Source organism: Lepidochelys kempii, chromosome 1 (assembly GCF_965140265.1).
Source record: "Lepidochelys kempii isolate rLepKem1 chromosome 1, rLepKem1.hap2, whole genome shotgun sequence".
Taxonomy (NCBI): Eukaryota; Metazoa; Chordata; order Testudines; family Cheloniidae; genus Lepidochelys; species Lepidochelys kempii.
In genome coordinates this window covers 186404725-186430240 of record NC_133256.1, presented here as the reverse complement: position 1 = coordinate 186430240, position 25516 = coordinate 186404725, and the positions used below count along the sequence as shown (strand labels likewise).

Here is a 25516-nt window from a genome sequence, read left to right as displayed (position 1 = left end):
AGGTTCTAGGAGGTCCTTCTTCAAGAAAAGAATGTATAATATTACAAAATTCCTTGCTCTGTTACAGAATTTTCCAAACCCCCCCATACAAGAAATGTCACTTTTTAAGAGTGAGACGATGCATCTTTGTCCTTGTTTGACCCCATCACTGTAGTATCTGAATGTCTTTTGTGTGCTGCCTCAACCACTTCATATTTTTTGGAAAGTATGGTGCTTCTGAACATGTGCTGCATTGCTCTGTCTTGCTTTTGTTTGTAGTTGCTGATTTTCTCGGCAATGGTGCAAAACTACATAGGGTGCAGGTTCCTGTTTCAGCTGTTTAGCCTCTAGAATAAATACAAAAGTGTGATTTTACTTATGTGTAGTAGTTCTTTATTAACATAAAATAGCTTCTCAACACAGTGGCTGTTGCAAGCCTTACCACAGTATTACACTCTGCCTCAGTGATTTTGTGCCAGAAGATTTTGGCCGTGAAAATTATCATAGTGAGAAAATTCCTGTAACTAAGATGTTGTTAGTAGGGATGATGATGAAGTACCAGTGAAAACTGAGCCACAGTCTGATGTTCAAAGAAATCTTGGATACTTCATGGATTAGAAGGACATGGGATTAGAACATCTTTATCACTTCCTTTCTTCAAGTATGCTTCTATTTAATTTAAAAAGAAACTTTGTAAGCAGCTGTAAAAGACTGTTTCCTTCTGAGAATTGAAGAGCAGCCACTGTAAGATTACATATTGCAATGCACTATCCCATGAGCCAGCAACATTCGTTAAAATAGTGGCACAACTTGGCAGGTCTATCACATAACAAGTGTAGTGCTTATTGTACAGATAATGTGAAAATAGGACTTTTTTTAGAGCAATGACATCTCCTGCAAAGAAGGGTCTGCCAGTTTTGCTGGGATTGATAGAACCTGCATTTCAGTATATTTTTCCGCAGCTTTCTGAAAAAAGGTCTCAGAAAAACACCAGAGGAAAAATGTTTGATATTCACCGCTGAAGTTCTAGGAATTTTTTGTTTTAGATTTAGGCATGAAGTATTGTAGTCTATAACCACTTCAGATATCTATTTAGCACATATTTGGACACTTGAAAAGATATGATATTTATAAGGAAAAAGTGTAACTGTTACTATATTCTGATATACAATATTACTGATGTAAACTGTTTTGTTTCTTGTTGTGAAATGGAGATTTACCTAGCAATTCTCTTGTTGCACATATAAAGATTCAAAATATATGTGGAATGCTGTAGGTGTATTACACATGTGGACAGATCTTTAGATTGATGCTACCATATTTACAGTAATCTTTGAAGTTGCCCCAAAGAGAATTAGATTTTTCCTAGGCTTATATATTAGCCTTTGTGACAAGGTAAGCATCTCTACATAGCTTAATGCAGGGAGGAGAAACTTCAGCAGAGTTGAATTTAAGGAGTTCTCAGGAAGGAAGGAAGGGACCATTTCTGAGGGACTAGGTTGAAGTAGGGAGTTGGGACTTCGTTGAGTCTGTTAGAATTTAAACAAACAAAAAAGTGAAACCAGCTGGTAATTTTTCACTATCCAAGCAAAGGGTGGATTACAAAATAGTGAACTGGCTAACTAGTTAAAAATAAATAGGACTTTTAAAACTGAGTTTGATTGAATAATCTAAAGCTGTGTTAATAACATGGCAAAGGGAATATATTAGTTTTTAAAATATAGGGCCATATCATCCAGCCCTATTAAAAAAAAATTGCGGGAGGAATGAAAGGGGAGGAGTCTTCACCAGGGTTCCCATAGCCAAATCTTTTCCCCAGATTATTGTTACATCAGAGTTGATCACTTGTGTTCCTGCTGGAAGGATAGTGTTGCATCCCAGTCCCTCCTCTGCTCCATGCATGCAACGTAGAACCCAAAGACTCCTCCATTCAAAGGAAGGGTGGTGCTAGAGAGGTATCTGACTCTTCCTTTCTGTGCAAGCATGGGGAAGATCCTTGAGTTCCTTAGCACCTAAATCCCTTTTGAAAGGGGGCCTCACTTGGCATGCCTAAGGCCCTGGTCTACATCTAAAACTTAGGTTGACCTAGCTACATTGCTCAGGGCTTTGAGAAATGTACACCCCTGAGAGACTTAGGCCCCAGTATAGGCACCACTACCATCGTCCTAGCTATTGCCTCTTGAGGGGGTGGATTTACTACAGTGACAGAAAAACCCCTTCTTATCAATGTAGCAAGTGTCTACAGTATGGCACTACAACGGCACAGTTGCTGTGCCTTAGCTGTGCAACTGTAGTGTAGACAAGCCCTTAGCTGAATGGCTTGTATTCACTCAAGTGCTTTTGAAAATGTTATTCCTAGGCTACAATTCTTCCCTCTAATGCGGTTATAGATTCACCTTGCCTCATCCATACTAGCATTAAAACAACATAGTGGAACATGAATGCCCCTAAATGTGGTGCCTCTGCTTGCACATAGTTATGCTCGCATTGTGAACAGTCCCATGGAATCCTTTGCTAGGTTGTATGTAATAAGCTGCTGCTAAATTGTTAAGATATTTATCCTAACTTTCAGCATTGCCTTTTAGGATTTCATCGAGTCATCAGTCATGCTTTTTGAGTCAGATGAAGAAGATGGTAAGGTCATGGTCAATCAAGATATTCCTGATTTGGAGCAGGCTGGGTTTGGCCAGGAGATGAGATCAATTCATGTGAAAAGTGGAGTGTAAGTCTACTGCAAACGTGTATGAGATGTTCTTTGAATGCAATGATGAAATGATTTGCTAGTGCACAGTGTTTTCAGATTTCTAATTTGTCATGATGTATTTCAAATGATTGAAGAAGAAAGATAAACATTTGGGGGCTGGGGGAACAATCTTTGTGTTTTCTCAGATAGAAAATGTCAGTGTCTCTCCTATGTATCTTGCTCTTCTGCTCTGCATTCTTTGCAGAGGGTTTTACTTGTTTTTGTTTGCTTTTTTGGCTTGTGGGTCCTGACCTTCAGGGATCTCTTGGAACCGCACCACTTCGAACGCTCCCTATTACTACATCAATACTCAAATAAGAATATGGACAAGCCCGATAGTTTACTTAGGTTCAGTTTTTGCTGCTGGTCTCTCTCTCTTCCCAAGCCAGCTAGAGTCACAGTCCTGCAGTGGGATCCAGATAGGCACACCCTTGTATCTGCATGAAGCCCATTGACTTTAGTGGTGCTCAGCATGGGTTCAGGGGTCTGTGTGCATGGATCTCATTGTAGAACTGCAGCAGGATCTAGAGCAGGATTAGCTGCAGAGGTAATGTATTTAGGAAAAAAGGATGTGTCCCACCATTCAACAGTCACCTCTGTGGATTGTTAAATAGACTATATTGTTGGATTCCAAATATTGTTAAAGTTCTCTCAGTCCTTGTCAGTTGATAGTGATAGTAACACTATCACATGACTGCATTTCACAGATGTAGGGCCTGATTCTGCAGCCCTTACTACTGTTACTTCATTGTGCCTAATTTGTATCAGTAAGTGTTGGAGAATTGCTAAGAACCACCACAAATCTTACCAAGCAAGTCTGATAGATTGCTAAGAAGCATCAAAAGACTCACCACCTTCCACTCCAAATGCAACGTGCGTTCCTTTGACTTTTCTTTTGGTAAGAGAAATTCATAGGACAATGTACATATATTATAGTAAATTGAATTTCGAAAACAACCACTCAGTTTCCTCTGGAGAAAGGGAATGAGGAACAAAACCATGTGTCACAGATGTTAGCTAAGCTGCTTAATGCACTGCTATGGATGACACTTAGATACTGTGGTGATGAGTCCTATATAAAGACGTGAATAGAACAGAGTAGATTGGGCCCATGGTTTGTATCCTGTTTGTTTACAAATTTTTTGGAAATGATTCTTATCTGTTTTTCGTAAGTTAATTTTTGTTCACTATGCTTCCCCTCCTGTCATAGGAGAAGACTCCTCCCATTCCCCCCTTTATTTCCTCTCCTTCCTTGAGTCCTATGTTGTAATTACTCTTTCTTCAGGAGAGGATGCTTCCTCCGAGGTTCATCAGCCATTTGTATAGTTCCAGCCATCTCATGGCAGCTTGAAGCTCATTTAGTTCAGTTTGAAGTGTTTTATCTGGTTCCTTTTCAGGTTACTAATTTGCTGGGTTGTGCCAGTAGCTTTCAGCTTTTTTAAATATAAAGCACTGAAGTAAGTTTCTTGCGGGGGGAACCCACACAGCATAAAGAATTACACAGACTCTGTAAAAGTGAACATGTCAGTAATGTGTCCATGCTCTCACTCTTTGTTGTTTCAGAGTAGCAGCCGTGTTAGTCTGTATTTGCAAAAAGAAAAGGAGTACTTGTGGCACCTTAGAGACTAACAAATTTATTTGAGCATAAGCTTTCATGAGCTACAGCTATAAACATTTTTGGCTTGCCTTGGATTTTGTAATCAAATGCAAGGGGAAGAAATACAAATGAATTACCAATCATTGCAAGAGTCCCTTTATCTCTTCCTGCCAAGGCTTCCTCACTTGCTTCCATTCTTTCCTTAGAATAATCTGACTTGAAGAGTTGGAAGGGAGCCCTGTCTGGGAGCTAGGTGGGAAGGTAAAGGTTGAGGGAGCAGAGAGTGACTCAGATATTTGACAGTTGAATATCTAGCCCCTTGGCTTCCAAGCAATCTCTTATTTCATGCTGAGAAATTATCTGAGAAGGGGGAGAGAGAGATCTAATGCTGCAAGGATTTCTCAAGAATATTTGTGTAGACAAATAAAAAGTAGAAAATCAGGAGTGTGCCGGGTTTGTGATTCATGTTGCCTGTTACCACAAGACATGTTTTACAATCTGTTTAATTTCATATCAGGTGGACAGGTAAAGCATTTAAAAACCTTCTGGAAAGTTTTCTATTTAAGGTTAACTTACTGATAACTTTTTGTAGTGCCATATTGAAAAATAGGATTGTGTATCACAGTTCATTTCTTGTGTGTCACTCCTCAGGTGGGTTGCATATCGGCAGAAATATTTCTGTGGAGAACAATATATACTGGAAAAAGGAAAATATAAATGCTTTTTAGATTGGGGAGGATCCAGTGAAACCATCATGTCAATTCGTCCCATTAAGTTGGTGAGTTACCGTAATTCATCAAAAAGAAAATTAAAAAAGCAACAAGAATTCAGAACTCTGGTGATACAATGATTTTATTGTGCAGGGTAGGTAATGAAGCTAACTTGTCTATTCAATTGATGAAAGGTTAGAAGAAAAGATCATTACAGAATTCAAGGAAACTGCTAATTATGGGGACTGAATCTCCTGTTTATTCTGCAGTGCAAACTCTGTATCAACCCAACCCCCAACAAGAAAATGCTAGGAAAACTCTACAAGGAGAACATCAGTTTCCAGTCCCCTTAGCATATTATGTCCACAAATGGAACATTCTGGCCCTAAATACCTAATTTACCACAAAACATGCCTATTGCCTTATTAATAACTTGTCATGTATTTTAATCCTTTAATTTTCCTGTATTACTGTCTGCTAAAACTGAGCTATAGCTTATTGTTGTCTTCCTTTCTTTTCTATTTCAATCCAGAAAAATAAAAAGGCAACTTGCCCAGATAGATTAATTCCAGGACTCCTAAAGCCCTACTGTAAAATAAACAAACCCAACCACCAATATAATAAATGACACTGCATCCACAACTCGGAAAGCTAGAAAGGAAATTGAACTTGTTTAACCTTTCTTGAATGGAAATGACAGATGCATTGCAGGGTAGTGATGGTGAGAGAGAGAAGGTTCTGCCTCCCAGTCTCTCAGATTCTCTCTCAATAAGGAATTGGTATAAACCAAACACTTTTAAACCAGTTTGAGTGCCTACACAAAGGGGTTGCTCTGACTCTGTAAATGGGTTTCTAAGCAGTTAATTATATTGGTGGAAGTTTAATGTGTGGACAAGGCCTAAGCTAACAGAGAGCCAACCATGAGCCAATATCCTCCTAATTTCATAGAGACGTGGGGAGGGAAATGTGCCAGGAGTATAATACCTATTAATGAATTTCAGCCCCAGAATTCCTAAAAAAGTTTAAAAGGTTCTTTAAGGGATTTGACTGCCTGTTAAAAAATAATTGTAATGTTTATATTATATATATATATATATATATATTTTTAATATGCAGGAACCACTTGGAAAGAATGAGCCTCCACATTTGGTAAGTTCACATCCTATAATGCCATTTCTAGGAGTAAATTGCATATTATTAAGCACACATGCTTTATGTTGAATTTCTTCCCAGCTGTCTCAGATAAGAATTTCACTATCTACTGTACAGTGACAAAGCCACCTCTTACTTGAGGAAACCAGTAGACACATAGAGGCTAAGTTAGCCAACAATCTCATTCATTGTGGTGTTCCTGTTCACACCCGTTTTTGTTGTGTCCCCATAGTGCCATCCACTCAATAGGCTTGGGGTCACTTTGGCTCTGTATCACCATTTCTTTTCATGTTTTTTCTTTCAGTCTCTCTCTGCCTGTAAGGAAATTCACAGTCACACTCATTTACCTTTCTCTACGTGGGATATTGTCTTTGCATTGTAATTAATCCGTCCCACTTTGTTACTGTAACTTCTTAATATCTGAAGTGCAGAATTGTGAAACTTGAACTGCAGAAAACTATTTACAAACCCACACACAATTAGCTACCTGCCATTTGTTTTCCTACAGTGCTGTTTTAAAAAATATATTCTATTTTGGCAATTCTGCAGTTTGTATCTACACTTCCTGTGTGATGGCGTGATGAGGGCAGTTTTGCTAATTACTTTCAAAAGTACATGACCTTTGCTGTAGCTGTAGTTCCCAGCTCGTTCTCAGCTTCTCTACCCTTCCCCCCACACACACACACTAAGTCTGACTGAGCACACACTAGTGATTTAATAATATAAAGGAGAGCCCTTTATAGCAAATCCTAATATAAAGTTAAACATAATTTTAGTGAAATTCTATGACAATACGGCTTCATTATAAGAGGATTTCACTGTAGCATGTTTTTGTTTTCAGAGTGGCTTAGTTTGGGTTTCTGTTTTTTATCAGAATTTTTATAAGATTATGTTAAATCCATAATAACATTCTTGTATGTAATCTTTCTAAATTTAGAAACCTCTTCACATGCACATGCTCATCCAGAATCCTTATCTGCTAAGGGTTCTCCTCTAACAGAGCATATCTCAGTTTCCTTATATTTAGTTTGACTTCTCTCCTCCCTTCATTAGGCATTCTTTGTCCACAAAGAAATATTAGTTGTTAACGTTGTACCTTTGGGAAGAGGAGTGCAGTGGGATATGAACGGTAGAGTTCTCTCTCTCTCTCTCTCTCTCTCTCTCTCTCTGTGTCACTTTTAATAAAGAAAACTTTAGAAAATCCCATATAAAGATACATGTTTTAATAGCCCGAAAATCTAGTTTAAGATATCTTAACTATTTTATCATCTAGATAGGATTTTCAGTATCCTTATTGCTTATACTTTTGTGTTATACACACCAACACATGGAAAATGTACACATTACATTACTTAGGACAGCCTGACCACACCCTTTCTTTACTCCAAGTATGTTCAGGTTCTAAAATGTTTATGATTTACTCAGGCTTGCAGGAAATGTTTGCTGTCTAACGACATAAATGATGTATTACTTTAGTCTTAAACACTGATTTCCCGCCGACATATTCATTTGGGTGTTTGCAGCCAAAGCCAAAGAATCCCAAACACTTTCACACAGAAGGCTTGGTAAACCATTTCAGATAAAATAACTGATTGAAAAATGAAACTGGTACCAAACCAAACTTGTTTCAGAGATTCCAGATAGTTTTAATAACTTTTTATCTCCTTCCTTAACTCCATTCTTCTTCAGAATATGTCAAATGCTGTTCCTGTGAATGTCTTAGACCAGTTTTGCAGACCCAAAAGAGTCAAATGGTTAATATAAGCATACAAACATGTGCATGTTTCTCCAAATCTTGGAAGAGTCTCACCCATCAGCAGCAATGAGACTATTTGCAATTGATTCAACTTGCAAGTCGATGCCTTTCCTTTCCTTTCCTTTTACCTCTACCTTCCATCCCATCCCATCCACCGGTACATCAGAAAATTCTTTAAAAAAAATAATCACTTGCTATGTACAAATATGCATGCCATGTCATGCTGCTGTGATGTCACTTTTGCCACAGGGAAAACGTGCTAGAAGGGTTCATGTGATCACAATGTTGGGTTGTTACAGGACCTCTGTGATGAAGCTAAAGAAATAGGAGAGCATGTCACTGCTGTGTTCAAATTGTCATAGTTACCTTTGGCCACCAACATACTTTATTGTGACTAAGGAGTTGTGGGAAATTTGTTAAGATCACTTCCTGAGTCAGAGTAAGTAAAAGACAGTGTTTGAGAAAATAAATCCGTCCTTTCCTCTTCTAGTTGAAAGATAATATTACAATTTCTATGTTTGCAACAGTTACGAAGGATGGCTCACCAGAGTTAGAGAATCCTTAACACAGCTAGATGCTGAATCGTACAAGTCTGAATTCTCAGTGTAGGAATGTAGCTCTCTACATTTTTTCCTATGTATTATAGGCATAGACACTAAAATAAGGAAATACTACTCTCTTTCCATAAGAAAGAAACCTTGTCACTTGCTGTTGCTTTCAGCTGACCTTAAGTGTTATATTCTGAACTCTTGCAATAAGTGGTCTTGGTCTTTCTACTTTGCCAGGCTGCTTCATAAACTACATGCATGTTCCAAGTAAGACTAAAGTATCCAGGTTTAAAATACAATAGCTGTATTCATTAAAAATAAAACAATATTTTTTCCTTCACTCTCCCAAGGAATAACTAAGCTCCTTTCATTAATCTGCCTGTGGCAGTTGGCTTGCTCAAATACTTTAGAAGACCCCTATAATTATTTATGGTAACTTTGCACTGTGTATCTTTCCACTTACTGCCTTTTGAGTTTTTAGGAAATAGAGCTTCATGGCGCTAAAGGAGTCTTTTGAATTTGTCATGTCAGATTTAATATATTTTAAGTTATAACTAGCTGCATTTGTGGTCAGACTGTGCAAACACAGTGGTATAACTAATGGATCGGTTTCTTCTCTAATTATTCTGAAGTCAGAACCATCACATCTGTCCTTTCAACTTTTTTCTTTTTATTCATTTTGAGAAAAGAACATTTTTCTCAGTTTATTATTTAAAATGTACATTGTATAACCTTCCCTGTCACAGTCTTTCTAAAGCTGTCACGTAGCCTGGGACATGGGCTGTAAGGGGGAAGTATCAGGCACGAAACTAGGAACCTGGAGACCTGAGTTCTGTTCCTGACTCTGTCACTGAGCTGCTGCTTGACCATGGGCAAATCGCTTCATCTTTGTGCTTCAGTTTTCTGCATTGGTAAAAATGGAGAAAATGATACTTACCTTCCTCTGTTAAGTGTTTTGAGATCTATGGGTGAAAAGCACAATGTAAGTGTAGCCTAAATATCAATGTTCTGCTCAGAAATGCAGTTCCAAATGCAGGAGAATCAGCAGCAGTGTATCCAGCCCATGTAGCTGGCTTGTCTTTTTCAATTCACAGTTGTGTGTCACATAAGGGCAAGATTAAGCCCTTCTTGTTCTTTGTAACAGGAAATATATTAGTTTCTTTTTTATTTTCTTTTTTTTTAAAAGACTCTTTTTCCATAAAACCATTTTCTAATATGTGGTTTTGGCTTTTTCTCAGTCTCTGTAGATTGGATTTCTTTTCTTTGGCAGGGAGAGGGGCCGCTTTGGGGAGGAGCACTGGCAACAACATTTTTCTTCTATGTTACAGAACGCTGTCTCAAATTTTAGTGTGAAATTCACCTCAGTACAGAATGGCCACGCAGGGCTCTCTGCTCCACGTATCTCTTGGCGGGTGAAGTGGTATAGAGGCCCCTGCTTAGAGCCCATGTACTGGACTGAAATTCTCTCTTATAGAGGAAACTAAACAAGTGGTTTTGTGGCACAAGAAGTCAGTTATAAAATAAGAAATAAGGAACTTTCCTAAGTCTTTGAAGTACCAGGCAATTTTCATAACACCTGATAAAAGTTGGTCACATCACCTGATAGTATGTACCATCCATTGCACCCTGTCTTAATTAAGGGATTCCTAAAGGCAACCTACAAAGCAACTTAGATATATCTGAAGACTGAGAGTCCTTCTGGAGTATGTGATTTAAGTGTATTATTAAATGAAACCAGCACTCTGGAAACAAAAGAAGTTTTTAGAGTAGCAGTCAGATTTCACATGTGTATGATGGGTCCCATTAAAAACCAGTGGTCAGTGTTTACCAAAGATTCCCTAATCTTAAAACGGGAAATACCATGGTAAATTCAACTAATTCATATGGTAAATGTCCAATTCTCAATGGCACTGCACAACAAATAATCCACAGTTTGCCTGTTTGTATGTATTCAATCCATTCAGTAGCAATAAGACATTCCGAATAGTACTTTTCTAATGGATTATTGGGTCCCTAAAAAATTCTCTCTTCAGCCTCATATTACTGAGGCCTACAGTAGTAGCTGGAAATGTATACTGCCTGATCCTACAAGGTGCCTTCAGCTCCCACTGATTGCAGTAGTACTTGAGTGCTCAGAACCTTGCAAGTGGCGCTCTGTGTATCACAGGGTCAAGGTTCTAATCGCAGAAACCATTGCGTTTACCAGGAGGTTAGGCATAGCATTAGAAAATATATTATGGGGAGCAATCCTGCAGTGGATTAAGGGTAATAAAGTACATGACTAAATGACATGTGAACCCTCTTGTCAAAAACAATGGTAGAAATGCAAACCAGATTTCTTCATCCTTTTTCCTTAATTTTTAGTTGTATTGCTCTTGCTCAATAGATTTCAGCACATCAGTGGCCACCTAAAGTGACCCATTATCCAGGAACAAATAGTACCTGAGGGGCACAGAATTCTTAGCTTCTTCCCCAAACTGTAGACCATGGACTGTTTTCTGCTGTAGATTTTGTTTTTAACTTCTTTTAATGCAGCAGTCCCTTTTGATGGAGAGATTGATACACACTTCCTGGGCAGGATGTAGTTCTAAATGGTTCTAAAGCTCTTTGCTAAGGATATCTGTGTGTGCAAGCTTGTTGGGTTGGACTTCAGACACTCCTGACACAGCAAGTCCTACCAGAAATTCTCAAGCAGGCTTTTTAAATAAGATGTCATCTCTGTTCAGTGTGATCACAGAAGATTCCAGGGCACTTTTTTTTTAATGTTCTGCCTTGGTATCTTTTCACCGGTATTTCCTTCCCCCTTCTGGTTGTGCTCCAATTGGTTGCTGACCTGTACCCAAAATATGGCGGCATCTGAGTCGTGCTGTATGTATAAGGCCAGATTTTTCAGTCCTATCGTTTGTGCTTTCTCTGGAAACACTCCTGTTACCATAAAATGAATATATACTTGCTACCGCTGCCATTGATATCAGTAGGAGATCTGCCTCAGTTAAGGACTGCAGAATCTGCCCATAGTTTATAAAACGCTTTGGGACCTTTCAAGAGGAAAGGTGCTATAGAAATTTAAGACATTTCTTCTCTTGGGAGTCCATTAGATTTGCATTAGTACTTCTTTAAATTGCATTGATATTTCCCTGTGCCTGCAACTTACTCTACTTACAGTGATGATGAAGTACATTTTCTTTCTAGTCACCATATTTTTATTGTTGTTGTTCTTGTAGCTCAAAGCTTTCAGTAACACACACTTCCAAGGAGCATGCGTAGATTTCACAGCAGAAGTTTCTGATTTTACCTCATTCATACCATGTTCTTTTAAGGTTCTTCGGGGATGGTAAGTGTGTTCTTTTACCCACCACCCTTTTAAGTGGTTAGAGAGCACTTTTTAACCTACATTAAATTTCAAATAGTCAGATATATCCAGTGCATTACCATCACGCTCCATATCGTCCTATGCCTCCTCTCTTGCAACCTGCTTTGATAACGCTCTTCTTTCTGACGGGAGGGGACATAATGCTTTTTGCTTTCCTATAGGAAAATCACACAATTGCTGTGATTTGAATCTGCCTTTATGACTTGTTTAAAATTTCAGGGATTCAACAGAGTAAATCTAGCTGCATTCCATTAACCCCCATTAAAGTCCAGGTTGAGATTTGTATACCATGTGGAAGAGCAGCAGAAGCAGAAAATTGAATCAGTCTTTGGTTTCACTTTTTTTTATAGTACAACTTTAAAAAACAAACCTTGTTTTATTTCTCATTCCCCTAGAAAATATTTGATCTTGAGAGAACTTGTTAATAACTGACTGCCTCAGTTAAACTTCTTTGTTATGTTTATTCTTTCAGTTGGCTCCTGTTTTACCAAGGGCAAATTGCTGATAACCATTGTGTGCTGGAAGAAGGCCTCTACACCGACCTCACTTCCTGTGGCTGTCCAACAGTTACACTCAAATCCTTCAAGCCTGTGGAATATGTAAGAGCGTTATAGAAATAATTCTAATATAGAACTCTTGCCCTACCTAGTTGTATACAGCAGTGATTGTATTAAAGAACAGAGTGTGATGCTCAGGGGAAATATTAAAATTGGTTTTTAAGCTTGTGGATTTTCAGTATTAGATCAACCCAGGCCCCACCACCACCATTCTGGGCAGAAAGTAACTCTGTTTTTGTATGAGCTAAATTCATATTTGCGTTTTCAATGGTCCTTGTAGAGCAGCCCAGCAAGATAGTAAGTAGTAGGTTTATACAAATGGAATATTCTACTTTATACTTTTGTCTCATTATAGGGTTCCCTTTACAGTCCCTTCCCCAGCAGAAGTTCAGACTTTAACAAAAATTCTCTGCACAAAAGAACCTTTAAACTACATAAAAATGCATATAGCTGCTATCATGATGTTAAATTTGCTAACCATAATTTTAGGGGAAGTGTAATATTTGCCTTTTCTAAATGGGCATCAAATTATGTGTCACTTGTTAATACTACTGCATTTTGCCATCCAGAATAAAGGTTTATATTTCTGCTGCAGATTCAGTATACAATATTAAAACATATCGATAGATAAAACCTTTTAAAACCACATTTTAAAAGTTTTCAAGTGGGTGATATTTATTAAAAATGTCAAGATCCTTTTTCTAGCCATGAACAAGTTTAAAAAAAAAAAAATCATGGCTGGGGGCGGGAGAAAAGGTGGAAAGGATATTTGACTGAGTGAAGCCTTGGACCAGATCCTTGGCTGGTGTAAACGAGCCTGGCTGCAGTGACTTCAGTAAAGCTACACTAGTTTCCACCAGCTGAGGATCTGGCCCTTGGAATTCATCCCTAACCCCTTTAGAATCCCTTGATGAGGGGGCGGGGCTAACTCAGTGAAAACAGGGGTTTAAAAAGCCCACTCCTAAGCAACCACAGCAGTTAGCGAACAGGACAGGAGCTAGCAAACAGGGGAGTTTTGAGAGGGAGTGTTAGAGCCAGATACACCTAATAAACATTCTCTAAACTTAGGCCAATAATGCCTCACAAAGAAAAAAAAAAAACACATGCAAACAAAGAACAAACAAACATTGTCCCGCAGAAGTCCAGTAGCAAAGTGGGGGCTACCCAGTTTTTTGCAGTGAATGCAGCATGTACAATTATCTGCCTCGTGAGCAGGTGGCATATATGCATTCGGTGCAAGCAACTCATGGCCCTCAGAGACCAAGTACTGGCCCTCAGAGACTGAGTACTAGCCCGTGAGACCCGAGTGGCTGAACGGGAGGAACTAAGGGAGACAGAGAGATATATAAATGAGACTTTCGGGGACACAGTAGAGCAGTCCCATCCCGCGGTCGGACAGCCTCTGTGCTTTTGAAGAGGATGAAAGTATTGAGGAAGGAGAATACTGAGCTGGAGCAGAGGAAAATAATCCCATAGTTGGGGACCCTCCTTCCAGATGACGTCATGGTATCCTCTTGCACTGAGGCTATCTGTCTGGGGGAGGGGACTGCTATTGTTACAAAGAGACAGTTAATAGCAATGGCAGATTTGATTATTAGAAATATATACTCTTGAGTTTGTGATGACTATGGGAATTATGGGTGTGAAGGTTGCAGACCTCTCAAGACCTCTAGATAGACTTATGAGCAGTGTTGGGTCGTTTACAGCTGCATAATTGCTAGCCTGAGCGTCTGACATTGAGTTCTGTTTCTCTCACTTGATTCCTGACACACTTCCATCTCGTCCCAGTATATAAGTCCAAATGAAGAGATAGCTACTGAGAGCTGGAAATGAGCTTCTTGCTAAGTATATACTCAGGTTTAACAATCCCCACCTACAGTTCGTAACAATGTGTATGGTTTTTGTAGTGTTGCTACTTGTCACAAGATTTCCAGGGTCATCCTGCCATTTTAGTGGTGAGCCTGAAATGTTCAGCAGGTCCCAAAATATCAGACATGGCAATGTTCCGTCATAGCATGGGCCTTTTTTTTTTTTTTTTTTTGACTCAGTGTAACAATGTTGTGATGTGGGCATTCAGTTTTGTGGTGTGGTGTGGTAATGATCACGCTGTCATGATATGAGTTAGTCTCGGAGCAGCTTGGAAATGCATCATCTCTAAGATTGTGACTTGTGTGAGTACAATGTGGTGGGAGTCTGACCAAAGGAATGATTTGTTGATATCAATAGGCTACTGAACTGGGAGAGAAGAACAGGCTTTGATTAGGGAATACTACAGTACTTTACATCTATTGAATTTTGTTCTAACTTATGGCTGTTCAAGGGGGGCTGCCAGATATACTTGGGTGTGTATTAGAAGCTTGGAAATAATTTCTCTGCCTGATGGTTTTCCTGATTTAAACAACAAGGAGTCCGTTGGCACCTTAAAGACTAACAGATTTATTTGGGCATAAGCTTTCGTGGGTAAAAGACCCACTTCTTCAGATGCATGGAGTGAAAATTACAGATGAAGGCATAAATATATATATTGGCACATGAAGAGAAGGGAGTTACCTTACAAGTGGAGAACCAATGTTGAGGGCCAATTCAGGGTGGATGTGGTCCACTCCCAATAATTGATGAGAAGGTGTCAATACCAAGAGAGGGAAAATTGCTTTTATAGTGATCCAGCCACTCCTAGTCCCTATTCAAACCCAAATTGATGGTGTTAAGGTTGCAAATGAATTGTAGCTCTCCAGTTTCTCTTTGAAGTCTGTTTCTGAAGTTTTGTTGTTGAAGAATGGCTACTTTCAAATCTGTTATTGAATGTCCAGGGAGATTGAAGTCTTCTCCTGCTGGCTTTTGTATGTTACCTTTCCTGATGTCTGGTTTGTGTCCATTTATCTTTTTATGTAGAGACTGTCCAGTTTGGCCAATGTACATGGCAGAGGGGCATTGCTGGCACATGATGGCATATATCACATTAATAGATGTGCAGGTGAATGAGCCCCTGATGGTTTGGCTGGTATGGTTGGGTCCTATGATGGTGTCGCTAGAGTAGATATGGGGACAGAGAAGGCAACAAGGTTTGTTATAGGGATTGGTTGTTACAGGGTTTGTTACTCGCACAGATACAGACATCATCTTCCTCTCCAAGTGCAAACAGATGGACATCATACCAAATAGACGGAAGGTAAAAAATCCATTGCGATCGACATACTACACTGACTATGGTGAGAGATTGTGCCACACACACTGTGTGTCTTTCCTATCTCAGGGACTCTCTTTCTGCCCCACCACCCCCACGCACATAATACAGTTCTGCAGTAATCTGGAAGCCTACTTTCACTGTCTCCGACTCAAAGAATATTTTCAACACACCACTGAACAGAGCACTGACCTACAGGAACCCTCCTACCAATACTACAAGAAGAAGAATTCTGCGTGGACTCCTTCTGACGGTCAAAATGACGGACTGGACTTCTACATAGAGAGCTTCTGCAGACATGCACAGGCTGAAATTGTGAACAAACAGCATCCCTTGCTCCACAACCTCAGCTGTACAGAACACAATGCCATCCACAGCCTCAGAAACAATTCTGACATTATAATAAAAGAGGAGATGCTGTAGTCATCATAAACAGGTCAGATTATGAGCAGGAGGCTGCCAGGCAACTCTCCAACACCACATTCTACAGGCCACTATCCCCTGATCCCACTGAGTAGTACCAAAAGAAACTACACCATCTGCTCATGAAACTCCCTGCCACAGCCTGGGAACAAATCTACACAGACACACCCCTAGAGCCTCGACCAGGGATATTCTATTTGCTGACCAAGATCCATAAACCTGGAAGTCCTGGATGCCCCATCATCTCAGGCATTGGCACTCTTACAGCAGGATTATCTGGCTGTTTGGACTTTCTCCTCAGACCCTACGCTACCAGCACTCCTAGCTATGTTCGAGACACTACCATCTTCCTGAGGAAACTACAGTGCGTTGATGATCTTCCTGAATACACCATCGTGGCCACCAAGGATGTAGAAGCTCTCTACACGAATATTCCACACGAGGATGGACTACAAGCTGTCAGGAACAGTATCCCTGATGAGGCCACAGCACACCTGGTGACTGAGCTTTGTGACTTTGTCCTCACCCACAACCATTTCAGATTTGGGGACAACTTATACCTTCAAGTCAGCGGCACTGCCATAGCCTCACAGTATGCCAACATTTTTGTGGCTGACTTAGAACAACGCTTCCTCAGCTCTTGTCCCCTAGTACCTCTCCTCTACTTATGCTACATTGATGACATCATCATCATCATATGGACCCATGGGAAGGAGGCCCTTGAAGAATTCCACATGGATTTCAACAATTTCCACCCCACCATCAACCTCAGCCTGGACTAGGCCACACAAGAGATCCACTTCCTGGACACTACAGTGCAAATAAGTGATGGTCACATAAACACCACCCTATACTGGAAACCTACTGACTGCCATACTTACCTACATGCCTCCAGCTTCCATCCAGGACACATCACATGATTCATTGTCTACAGCCAAGCCCTAAGATACAACCGCAATTGCTCCAATCCCTCAGACAGAGACAAACACCTACAAGATCTCTATGAAACATTCTTAAAACTACAGTAGCCACCTGGGCAAGTGAGGAAACAGATTGACAGAGCGAGATGGGTACCCAGAAGTCACCTACTACAGGATAGGCCCAACAAGGAAAATAACAGAACACCACCTGCCATCACATACAGGCCCCAGCTAAAACCTCTCCAGCACATTATCAATGACCTGCAATCTATCATGGAAAATGATCTCCCATTCTCACAGTCCTCGCTTACAGGCAGCCCTCCAATCTGAAGCAAATACTCACCAGCAACTACACACCACACCACAGAAACAGTAACCCAGGAACCAATCCCTCTAACAAACCACATTGCCTTCTCTGTCCCCATGTCTACTCTAGCATCACCATCATAGGACCCAACCATACCAGCCACACCATCAGGGGCTCATTCACCTGCACATCTATGAATGTGATATGTGCCAGCAATGCCCTTCTGCCATGTACCTTGGCCAAACCGGACAGTCTCTATGTAGAAGGATAAATGGACACAAATGAGATATCAGAAATGGTAACATACAAAAGCCAGTAGGAGAACACTTCAATCTCCCTGGACATTCAATAACAGATTTAAAAGTAGCCATCCTGCAAGAAAAAAACTTCAAAAACAGATTTCAAAGAGAAACTGCAGAGTTACAATTCATTTGCAACCTTAACACCATCAGTTTGGGCTTGAATAGAGATTGGGAGTGGCTGGCTCACTACAAAGCAATTTTCCCTCTCTTGGTATTGACACCTCCTCATCAATTATTGGGAGTGGACCGCATCCACCCTGACTGAATTGGCCTTCAGCATTGGTTCTCCAATTGTAAAGTAAGTCCCTTCTCTTCATGTGCCAATATATATTTATGCCTTCATCTGTAATTTTCACTCCATGCAACTGAAGAAGTGGGATTTTTACCCACAAAAGCTTATGCCTAAATAAATCCGTTAGTCTTTAAGGTGCCACTGGACTACTCATTGTTTTTGTGGATACGTTTCCTCTAGGAGTCAGTTCCTGAGTCAGGAATAGATCCCAACAGTCCTAACTCTGTCACCAGCTCTAACCAATAGACAGCCCCCAACAATGGCTCACTTTGTACAGTACAATGAATTAATAAAAATGAGAGAACATACAACTTGATACTCCTGGGGGAATTCTGCGACAAAAAATTAAAAATTCTGCACACAATATTTTAAAATTCTGCAAATTTTATTTGTCAAAATAACTACATAATCACGCCAGTTTCAATTATTTTGGTAATTTATTTCAAAATACCTGTCAGCAAGTATGTCTGTAACAATACAGACACACAAAAATTCCACCAGGAGTAGAGAGTTAAAGAAACCCCTATGACAACCCAGCTTCTGTTTTTTTGCCCTTCCCCCACCCCCCAAAGCCCAGCTGGGGGGCCAGACACCCACAACCCCTACCCCCCAAGTCCATGCATGCGGTACTACAAACATTTAATATCCACTAGATCCCTGATATATTCCATTTATTCATCTGATAATTCAGTACAAACAGGAAGTGAGGAAAAACCTACCACAAGTTTTTGTAACAGGGAAGGCAATTAGGCCCAAGTCCAAAACCTGCTGAAGTTGATGAGAAACCTTCTGTTGACTTCATTGGGATAGGACTTTTTCTAATGAAAATCTATATAATTTTCATTTTGGAGGTTGCAGTGAAGTGGGAGAAGGAAACATTTTTGGTGACAACGTCTCAAATCAAGTTTATTAATAACATTTTCTTGAAATTTGTCATGAAAGGTTATCTGTAGTTCCAAAGGAACAATGTACTTATATTTTTTATTTTATTATAGCAATGTGTTTGTGTGTATGGTGTCTTGAAGCTATTTTATGTAGCAACTTTACTTAACTTCTGCATTCTGTCTCTTTGTGTTGAGGTTGGATGGTTTTGATTTTGGTTTTGGTTTTCATGGTGTGGCACTTAAAAGTGAAACTGGAAACAAGAGCAGTTTGAAGGAAGCTAATCTTATTTTAGTCTTTCTTTTTAGTATGAGATTTTTTTTATGTACTTTCTGCATTCATAAAATATAAAATTTCATTCTGAATTCTGGAACATTTGATAGTGTGGTTTATATCTGTTAAATGAAGGTGAGATGGTTTGTGAATAGGGCTCAATGAGTCGAGAGAAACTGTGTGAGACGTTACCTTTGTAGAAGTTGAAGGTAATGCATATGTGGCTTAATCCAGCAACTGAAATGCTACTGTGGAGAGATAAATGAGTTTGGCAGTGCACCTACACCATCTGATGTATTAATACCAGAGTATTTGCACCTGTTAACCTAAAGAGTTAAATACAAAGGTATTCTTTACTTATGGACACTCCTTCCTGAAATACCGTGTAGAAGTATCCTCCCTTTCTCACAAGATTATGCTATAGATCATATAACGCTCCCCATGTTTTAACTCCTTGCATCATAAATGGGGCTGTCCCCAGTTTAATTTTGTTTGAGTAAGGTGGTTTTGTTAACATACAAAGGTCACTTTCAAAGAATTCTTCAGTACTTCATCATGCTTGTAATAGGGAAGATTTTTTTACAAAGGTTACAAGTATAACATAGTTGCCAATGTTTCAAAATATTTTCCTGAGAGAACTTTTAGAGCTGCTGTGAGCTGGGCTGGGGCAGTTATTTCCATGCCCTGGAGAATCATAGAATCATAGACTTTAAGGTCAGACGGGACCATTATGATCGTCTAGTCCGAACTCCTGCACAACACAGGCCACAGAATCTCACCCACCCACTCCTGTAACAAACCCCTAACCTATGTCTGAGCTATTGAAGACCTCAAATCATGGTTTAAAGACTTGAAGGTGCAGAGAATCCTCCAGCAAGTGACCCGTGCCCCATGAAGAAGCCAAAAAACCCCCAGGGCCTCTGCCAATCTGTCCTGGAGGAAAATTCCTTCCCGACCCCAAATATGGTAATCAGCTAAACTCTGAGAAAGTGGGCAAGACTCACCAGCTAGATACCCAGGAAAGAATTCTCTGTAGTAACTCAGATCCCACCCCATCTAACATCCCATCACAGGCCATTGGGCACATTTACTGCTAATAGTCAAAGATCAGTTAATTGCCAAGATTAGGCTATCCCATCATACCATCCCCTCCATAAACTTATCAAGCTTAGACTTGAAGCCAGATATGTCTTTTGAGAATTGTAGGTGACTTTAATTTAGATATCTCGGCTTGCAAAACTCTGAAGGGAATGGGAGTTCAGCTAAGCAGCCAGAACACATGGAGACCCTGTCCTAAGACAGTCAACCTCCTCTTCTCCAGTGCTCCCCTCTCCACACACACACACACACACACACACTCACTCTTGAGAGGAGCCAGGTGGTCCAGGCTTTTTTCTTGGGAGTTGGGGAGACTGGGTTTTTTCTTTTGTGTGTTCCCCTTTGTTGTGTGGTTGCTGATGAGTATTTGCTTCAGGTTGGGAGGCTGTCTGTAAGCGAAGACTGGCCTGTCCTAAAGTTGTTTGAGGGTTGGAGCCCTTTCAGCTCCTAACAACTGTCAAGCAAGTTTCCTTGACTCTTAACACAGACATGACCATGCTAGATCAGACCAGTGGTCCATCTAGTCCAGTATCCTGGCTCTGATTGGTACCAGATACTTAAGAGGAAAGTTCAAGGAAAACACTGATATAGGGAGTTGTGGAATAACTTGCCCACAGGACAAATTTCTTCCCAGTCCCCATTAGTTAAAGGTTGATTAATACCCTGATTTCATATCCCTTCCATAAATTTAGGGTTTTTTTTTAAATATTGTAACTCTGAATATCCTTGTTATCCATATAAATATCCAGTCCTCTTTAAATCTTGCTAAGCTGTTGGCCTCAGTGTTATCTTGTTGCAATGAGTTCCACAGGCTAGTTGTGCATTCTGTGAAACTCTGAACTGTAATTACACAATGGTGTAGGTTTAGAAGCGCTCCATAAGCCTCTGATGCAATAAAATATTTTTTTTTCAAATTGGAGGCACAGCTAGGAATATAGTACAAATATTTTTTAAATTGTATTAGCTGGTCATGTTACACCCCACCATCAGCTAACATGATTTTAAGTATTAAACTGTATCTACATTAGGTGCTAAGTGGTATTTCAGATGCTGTTAACTCCTTTTTTAAAAGCACCTTTTTTTCTTCTCAGTTCCTCATCTAGACAGACAGAGTTTAGCATGGCTGTCAGTCTCTCTTCAGGTTTCAGAGTAACAGCCGTGTTAGTCTGTATTCGCAAAAAGAAAAGGAGTACTTGTGGCACCTTAGAGACTAACCAATTTATTTGAGCATAAGCTTTCGTGAGATACAGCTCACTTCATCGGATGCATACTGTGGAAAGTGTAGAAGATCTTTTTATATACACACAAAGCATGAAAAAATACCTCCTCCCATCCCACTCTCCTGCTGGTAATAGCTTATCTAAAGTGATCTTAGATAAAGTGGGGGGGGGGTGAGAAAACCTGGATTTGTGCTGGAAATGGCCCAACTTGATTATCATACACATTGTAAGGAGAGTGATCACTTTAGATAAGCTATTACCAGCAGGAGAGTGGGGTGGGAGGAGGTATTTTTTCATGCTTTTTGTGTATATAAAAAGATCTTCTACACTTTCCACAGTATGCATCTGATGAAGTGAGCTGTATCTCACGAAAGCTTATGCTCAAATAAATTGGTTAGTCTCTAAGGTGCCACAAGTACTCCTAGTCTCTCTTCAGGTAAAGAATTGAATTGAGAAAATAGGATTGTTGCTGACTTTGTGACTAGGTGGAGAAACCTCAGCAGCAGCTGCCTGTGCTCAGTCTATTGCTATGAGTCTCACTTTCATTAGCCCTAAAATTAACTACTGAAATATTGAAATAAAGCACGCACGCACGCGCACCCCCCCCCCCCCGCATAAATTGTCCTGCCTCTTCAGAGGAGTGGAGGGCGGCAAAGGAAGATAAATGACAGTTCATAATAAGGACATTGTCTTTGAATCTCATTTTGTGTTTTGGAGTGTTCAAGTTGAAAGCCCTTTCGAAGCCATCTAAGGATGGGTACCGTAGATTGTCCTCATTTTCAAGATGCTTGGCAAACTTTTTTCTCATCATGTGCAATACCTCTAATAGTGCTACGTGGTACTAGTTAGCAGAGGGAAGCAGTTTCCTGGAGGTGTAAGTTGAACAAGCAGTCGCATACCAAGAACAGTGAGTCAGGCCTGGTCTACACTAGGGGGCAGGATCGATCTAAGATACGCAACTTCAGCTACAAGAATAGCGTAGCTGAAGTCGACGTATCTTATATCGACTTAGAATCACTTACTTCGCGTCCTCGCTGCACGGTATCGATGGCCGCTGCTCCCCCGTCGACTCCGCTTCCACCTCTTGCCCTGGTGGAGTTCCAGAGTCAACGGCAGAGCAATCGGGGATCAATTTATCGCATCTACACTAGACGTGATAAATTGATCCCTGATTGATCACTACCCACCGATCCGGCGGGTAGTGTAGACGTGGCCTCAGTGACAGTACATTCATAAGGCCTGTATCACAATTGAGGTCTTTGTGAAAAACATGTCACTAGAAACTCTTTATAACTGTACCTTCTTGGTTCATTACGTTTATATCCTCTTTATGACTGCATGGGCGTAAACATTAATGTTAGATTTTTGTGTTTGGTTTGTGCATCTTCCAACTCTTAGGCCATGTCTTCACTGAGGGGAAAAGAGGGTGTGTTTTTGCATCAAGAAAACAATCTCTATGTATATTCTGATGAAGGCACAGGTAATTTTTAGCTGGATGTAGCTAGTGAGGTCAACTCTATACCCCGACCTAGAGTTTTCCTTGACTAGCTACATCAAACTAAAAACTCTAAAGTCCCTGGTCTCCACTAGGATTTTGCATTGAGTTATCTAACTTGATGCAAAAATGCGTCTCTTTTGCAATGAAGATATGGCTTCCTTATTTGTGAAGTAGTACTATGTGTGCTGTACAGATTTCATCCTTGTACCTCATTTTCAAATAACTGTTATGATCTTTATCTAGAGTCAATAGAGCCAAAAGATGTGTTACCAAAATAAGCTAAAAATAACATGAGGTGAAAAGATTTGAATAGAAGTGAGTCCTAATTACTTGATTTTTTTCTGGATCTTTTGAAGGGAACATTCAAATTCTTGATTTAAAAAAAAAAATCCACAGTTTTGCAGTATATTTCTCTGTTCAATATTTAGGGCCAGATTTTCAACAGAATTTAGGTGACTAAAGATTCAGGTAGGTACCTAGAGGAATATTCAGCACCTAACCTGCCTACACACCTAACTTCCTATTTGAAATCAGTGGAAGTTGCATGCCTGACCTGCTTATGTGCTTTTGAAAGTCCCACTAGACACCTATCTGCATTTTTAGGAGCCTAAATATCTTAGCAAATCTGGTCATTAGCGTCAAACCAACAGCCGCTGATGTCAATGGACACTACGCTGTGGTGGCAAACCATTAGATCATGCTTCCTCGACAAATATCAACTCCTAGGAAAGTTTATTATCCAAATCAAAAAACTAAATTACTGATAAATGTTCACATTAAAATTAGACCAGAACCTCAGAGAGGTTAAAAACTGAAATGGACAAAGAAGGGTCCTAAGTAGCATGCCAACAAGGTACAACTAGGCTGTTTTGAGTAACTATAACTACCTCTTTCTCAGGTTTTTGCTGAGCCTTCCATCAGTCTGTTTGCACTGGAATGTTGCGAGGGCAGAGAGTTGCACTTCAAAGAAGCTGTCAGTTCTGTTCTAAACAAGGACCTTCACTTTTACACCCAGTCCGTATGGGTGAGAAGCGGTTTGTAAGTATGGTAGAAATATTTCAGAGACAGCATTTGTGTTCTCCTTCCACTTGCCTTCCTATATGATGAGTTTGCTATATTTTTTGGATTGTGTGTGACAAGTAAAACCGGAGTATCCTAAAATTTGGGGGAAATCAACATTGGAACTCATTTGTACCTAGACCTGAACCGAATACAAATGTGATCGAGTCAGTAAATCAAACTTCCTGCTACAAGAATCTGCCTTTTTATCTGCTTAAAAGAACAAAGAGTGAACAATAAGGTGTTGAGCAGGATAAACCCAGGAGTAAAAAGTAAAGCATTTTTAGACTGCCATGAGAAGCATCTTGCATCCATGAAGTGACCCTTTCTTCACTGCCCCTGCTTCTCCTCACCCTCAGAAAACTCCAGATACCCTCTATCCTGGCTGTGCTTTGCAGCCTGGATTCAAAAGCCTCCACCAGCCCCCTTTTTGCACTGAGTCCCATGTAGCCATCAAGTTATGCTGGAGATTGTTGATTGCGAATCTTAGCAGCCATTGAGTGTGCAGCATATATCTTCCTAGATACGCTGGAGGGGAGGGATAGGATACAGAAGGACCTAGACAAATTGGAGGATTGGGCCAAAAGAAATCTGATGAGGTTCAATAAGGATAAGTGCAGGGTCCTGCACTTAGGACGGAAGAATCCAAAGCACCGCTACAGACTAGGGGCTGAATGGCTAGGCAGCAGTTCTGCGGAAAAGGACCTAGGGGTGACAGTGGATGAGAAGCTGGATATGAGTCAGCAGTGTGCCCTTGTTGCCAAGAAGGCCAATGGCATTTTGGGATGTATAAGTAGGGGCATAGCGAGCAGATCGAGGGACGTGATCGTTCCCCTCTATTCGACATTGGTGAGGCCTCATCTGGAGTACTGTGTCCAGTTTTGGGCCCCACACTACAAGAAGGATGTGGATAAATTGGAGAGAGTCCAGCGAAGGGCAACAAAAATGATTAGGGGTCTAGAACACATGACTTATGAGGAGAGGCTGAGGGAGCTGGGATTGTTTAGTCTGCAGAAGAGAAGAATGAGGGGGGATTTGATAGCTGCTTTCAACTACCTGAAAGGGGGTTCCAAAGAGGATGGGTCTAGGCTGTTCTCAGTGGTAGCAGATGACAGAACGAGGAGTAATGGTCTCAAGTTGCAGTGGGGGAGGTTTAGATTGGATATTAGGAAAAACTTTTTCACTATGAGGGTGGTGAAACACTGGAATGCGTTACCTAGGGAGGTGGTAGAATCTCCTTCATAAGAGGTTTTTAAGGTCAGGCTTGACAAAGCCCTGGCTGGGATGATTTAACTGGGAATTGGTCCTGCTTCGAGCAGGGGGTTGGACTAGATGGCCTTCTGGGGTCCCTTCCAACCCTGATATTCTATGATTCCTTTTTTATTTTTTAAGTTAATCTTCAGCTCATCTTCCTGTTTACTCTCCATATTCATATGACTGAGCTGCCTTTGTACAGTTTAACATCACCATTACAGACCCCTAAAGTGAATTAAAAAAAATTAATTTAGACCTCTATTTTTCCTTCACTACCATGTGTAATGTACATTTATATGCTTTTATGCAGTATTTTAAAAATAACACTTCTGTACCTGTCCTGATTCCATGCAGTCACCAGAGAGAATTGTAACTTATACAGAGTAACC

General features: G+C 40.2%; 1 protein-coding gene across 7 annotated transcripts in view; it reads left to right on the top strand.

The window, feature by feature from the left end:
• CRYBG3 (crystallin beta-gamma domain containing 3) overlaps positions 1–25516 on the top strand; it is a 145436-nt gene that overhangs the window by 103980 nt on the left and 15940 nt on the right. For 5 of the 7 annotated variants that reach the window (XR_012154202.1, XR_012154203.1, XR_012154199.1 and 2 more), the window contains exons 13-18: positions 2565–2701; positions 4971–5097; positions 6146–6178; positions 11710–11819; positions 12331–12457; positions 23713–23852. Coding sequence is in view for 3 of the 7 variants with exons in the window: in XM_073305192.1 (XP_073161293.1) it covers positions 2565–2701; positions 4971–5097; positions 6146–6178; positions 11710–11819; positions 12331–12457; positions 23713–23852 (674 nt within the window). In the remaining 4 variants the exon portion in view is untranslated. Of the gene's footprint in view, positions 1–2564; positions 2702–4970; positions 5098–6145; positions 6179–11709; positions 11820–12330; positions 12458–23712; positions 23853–25516 lie in introns of those variants that run through there. The other 2 variants (XM_073305213.1, XM_073305222.1) reach the window with 2 other exon arrangements.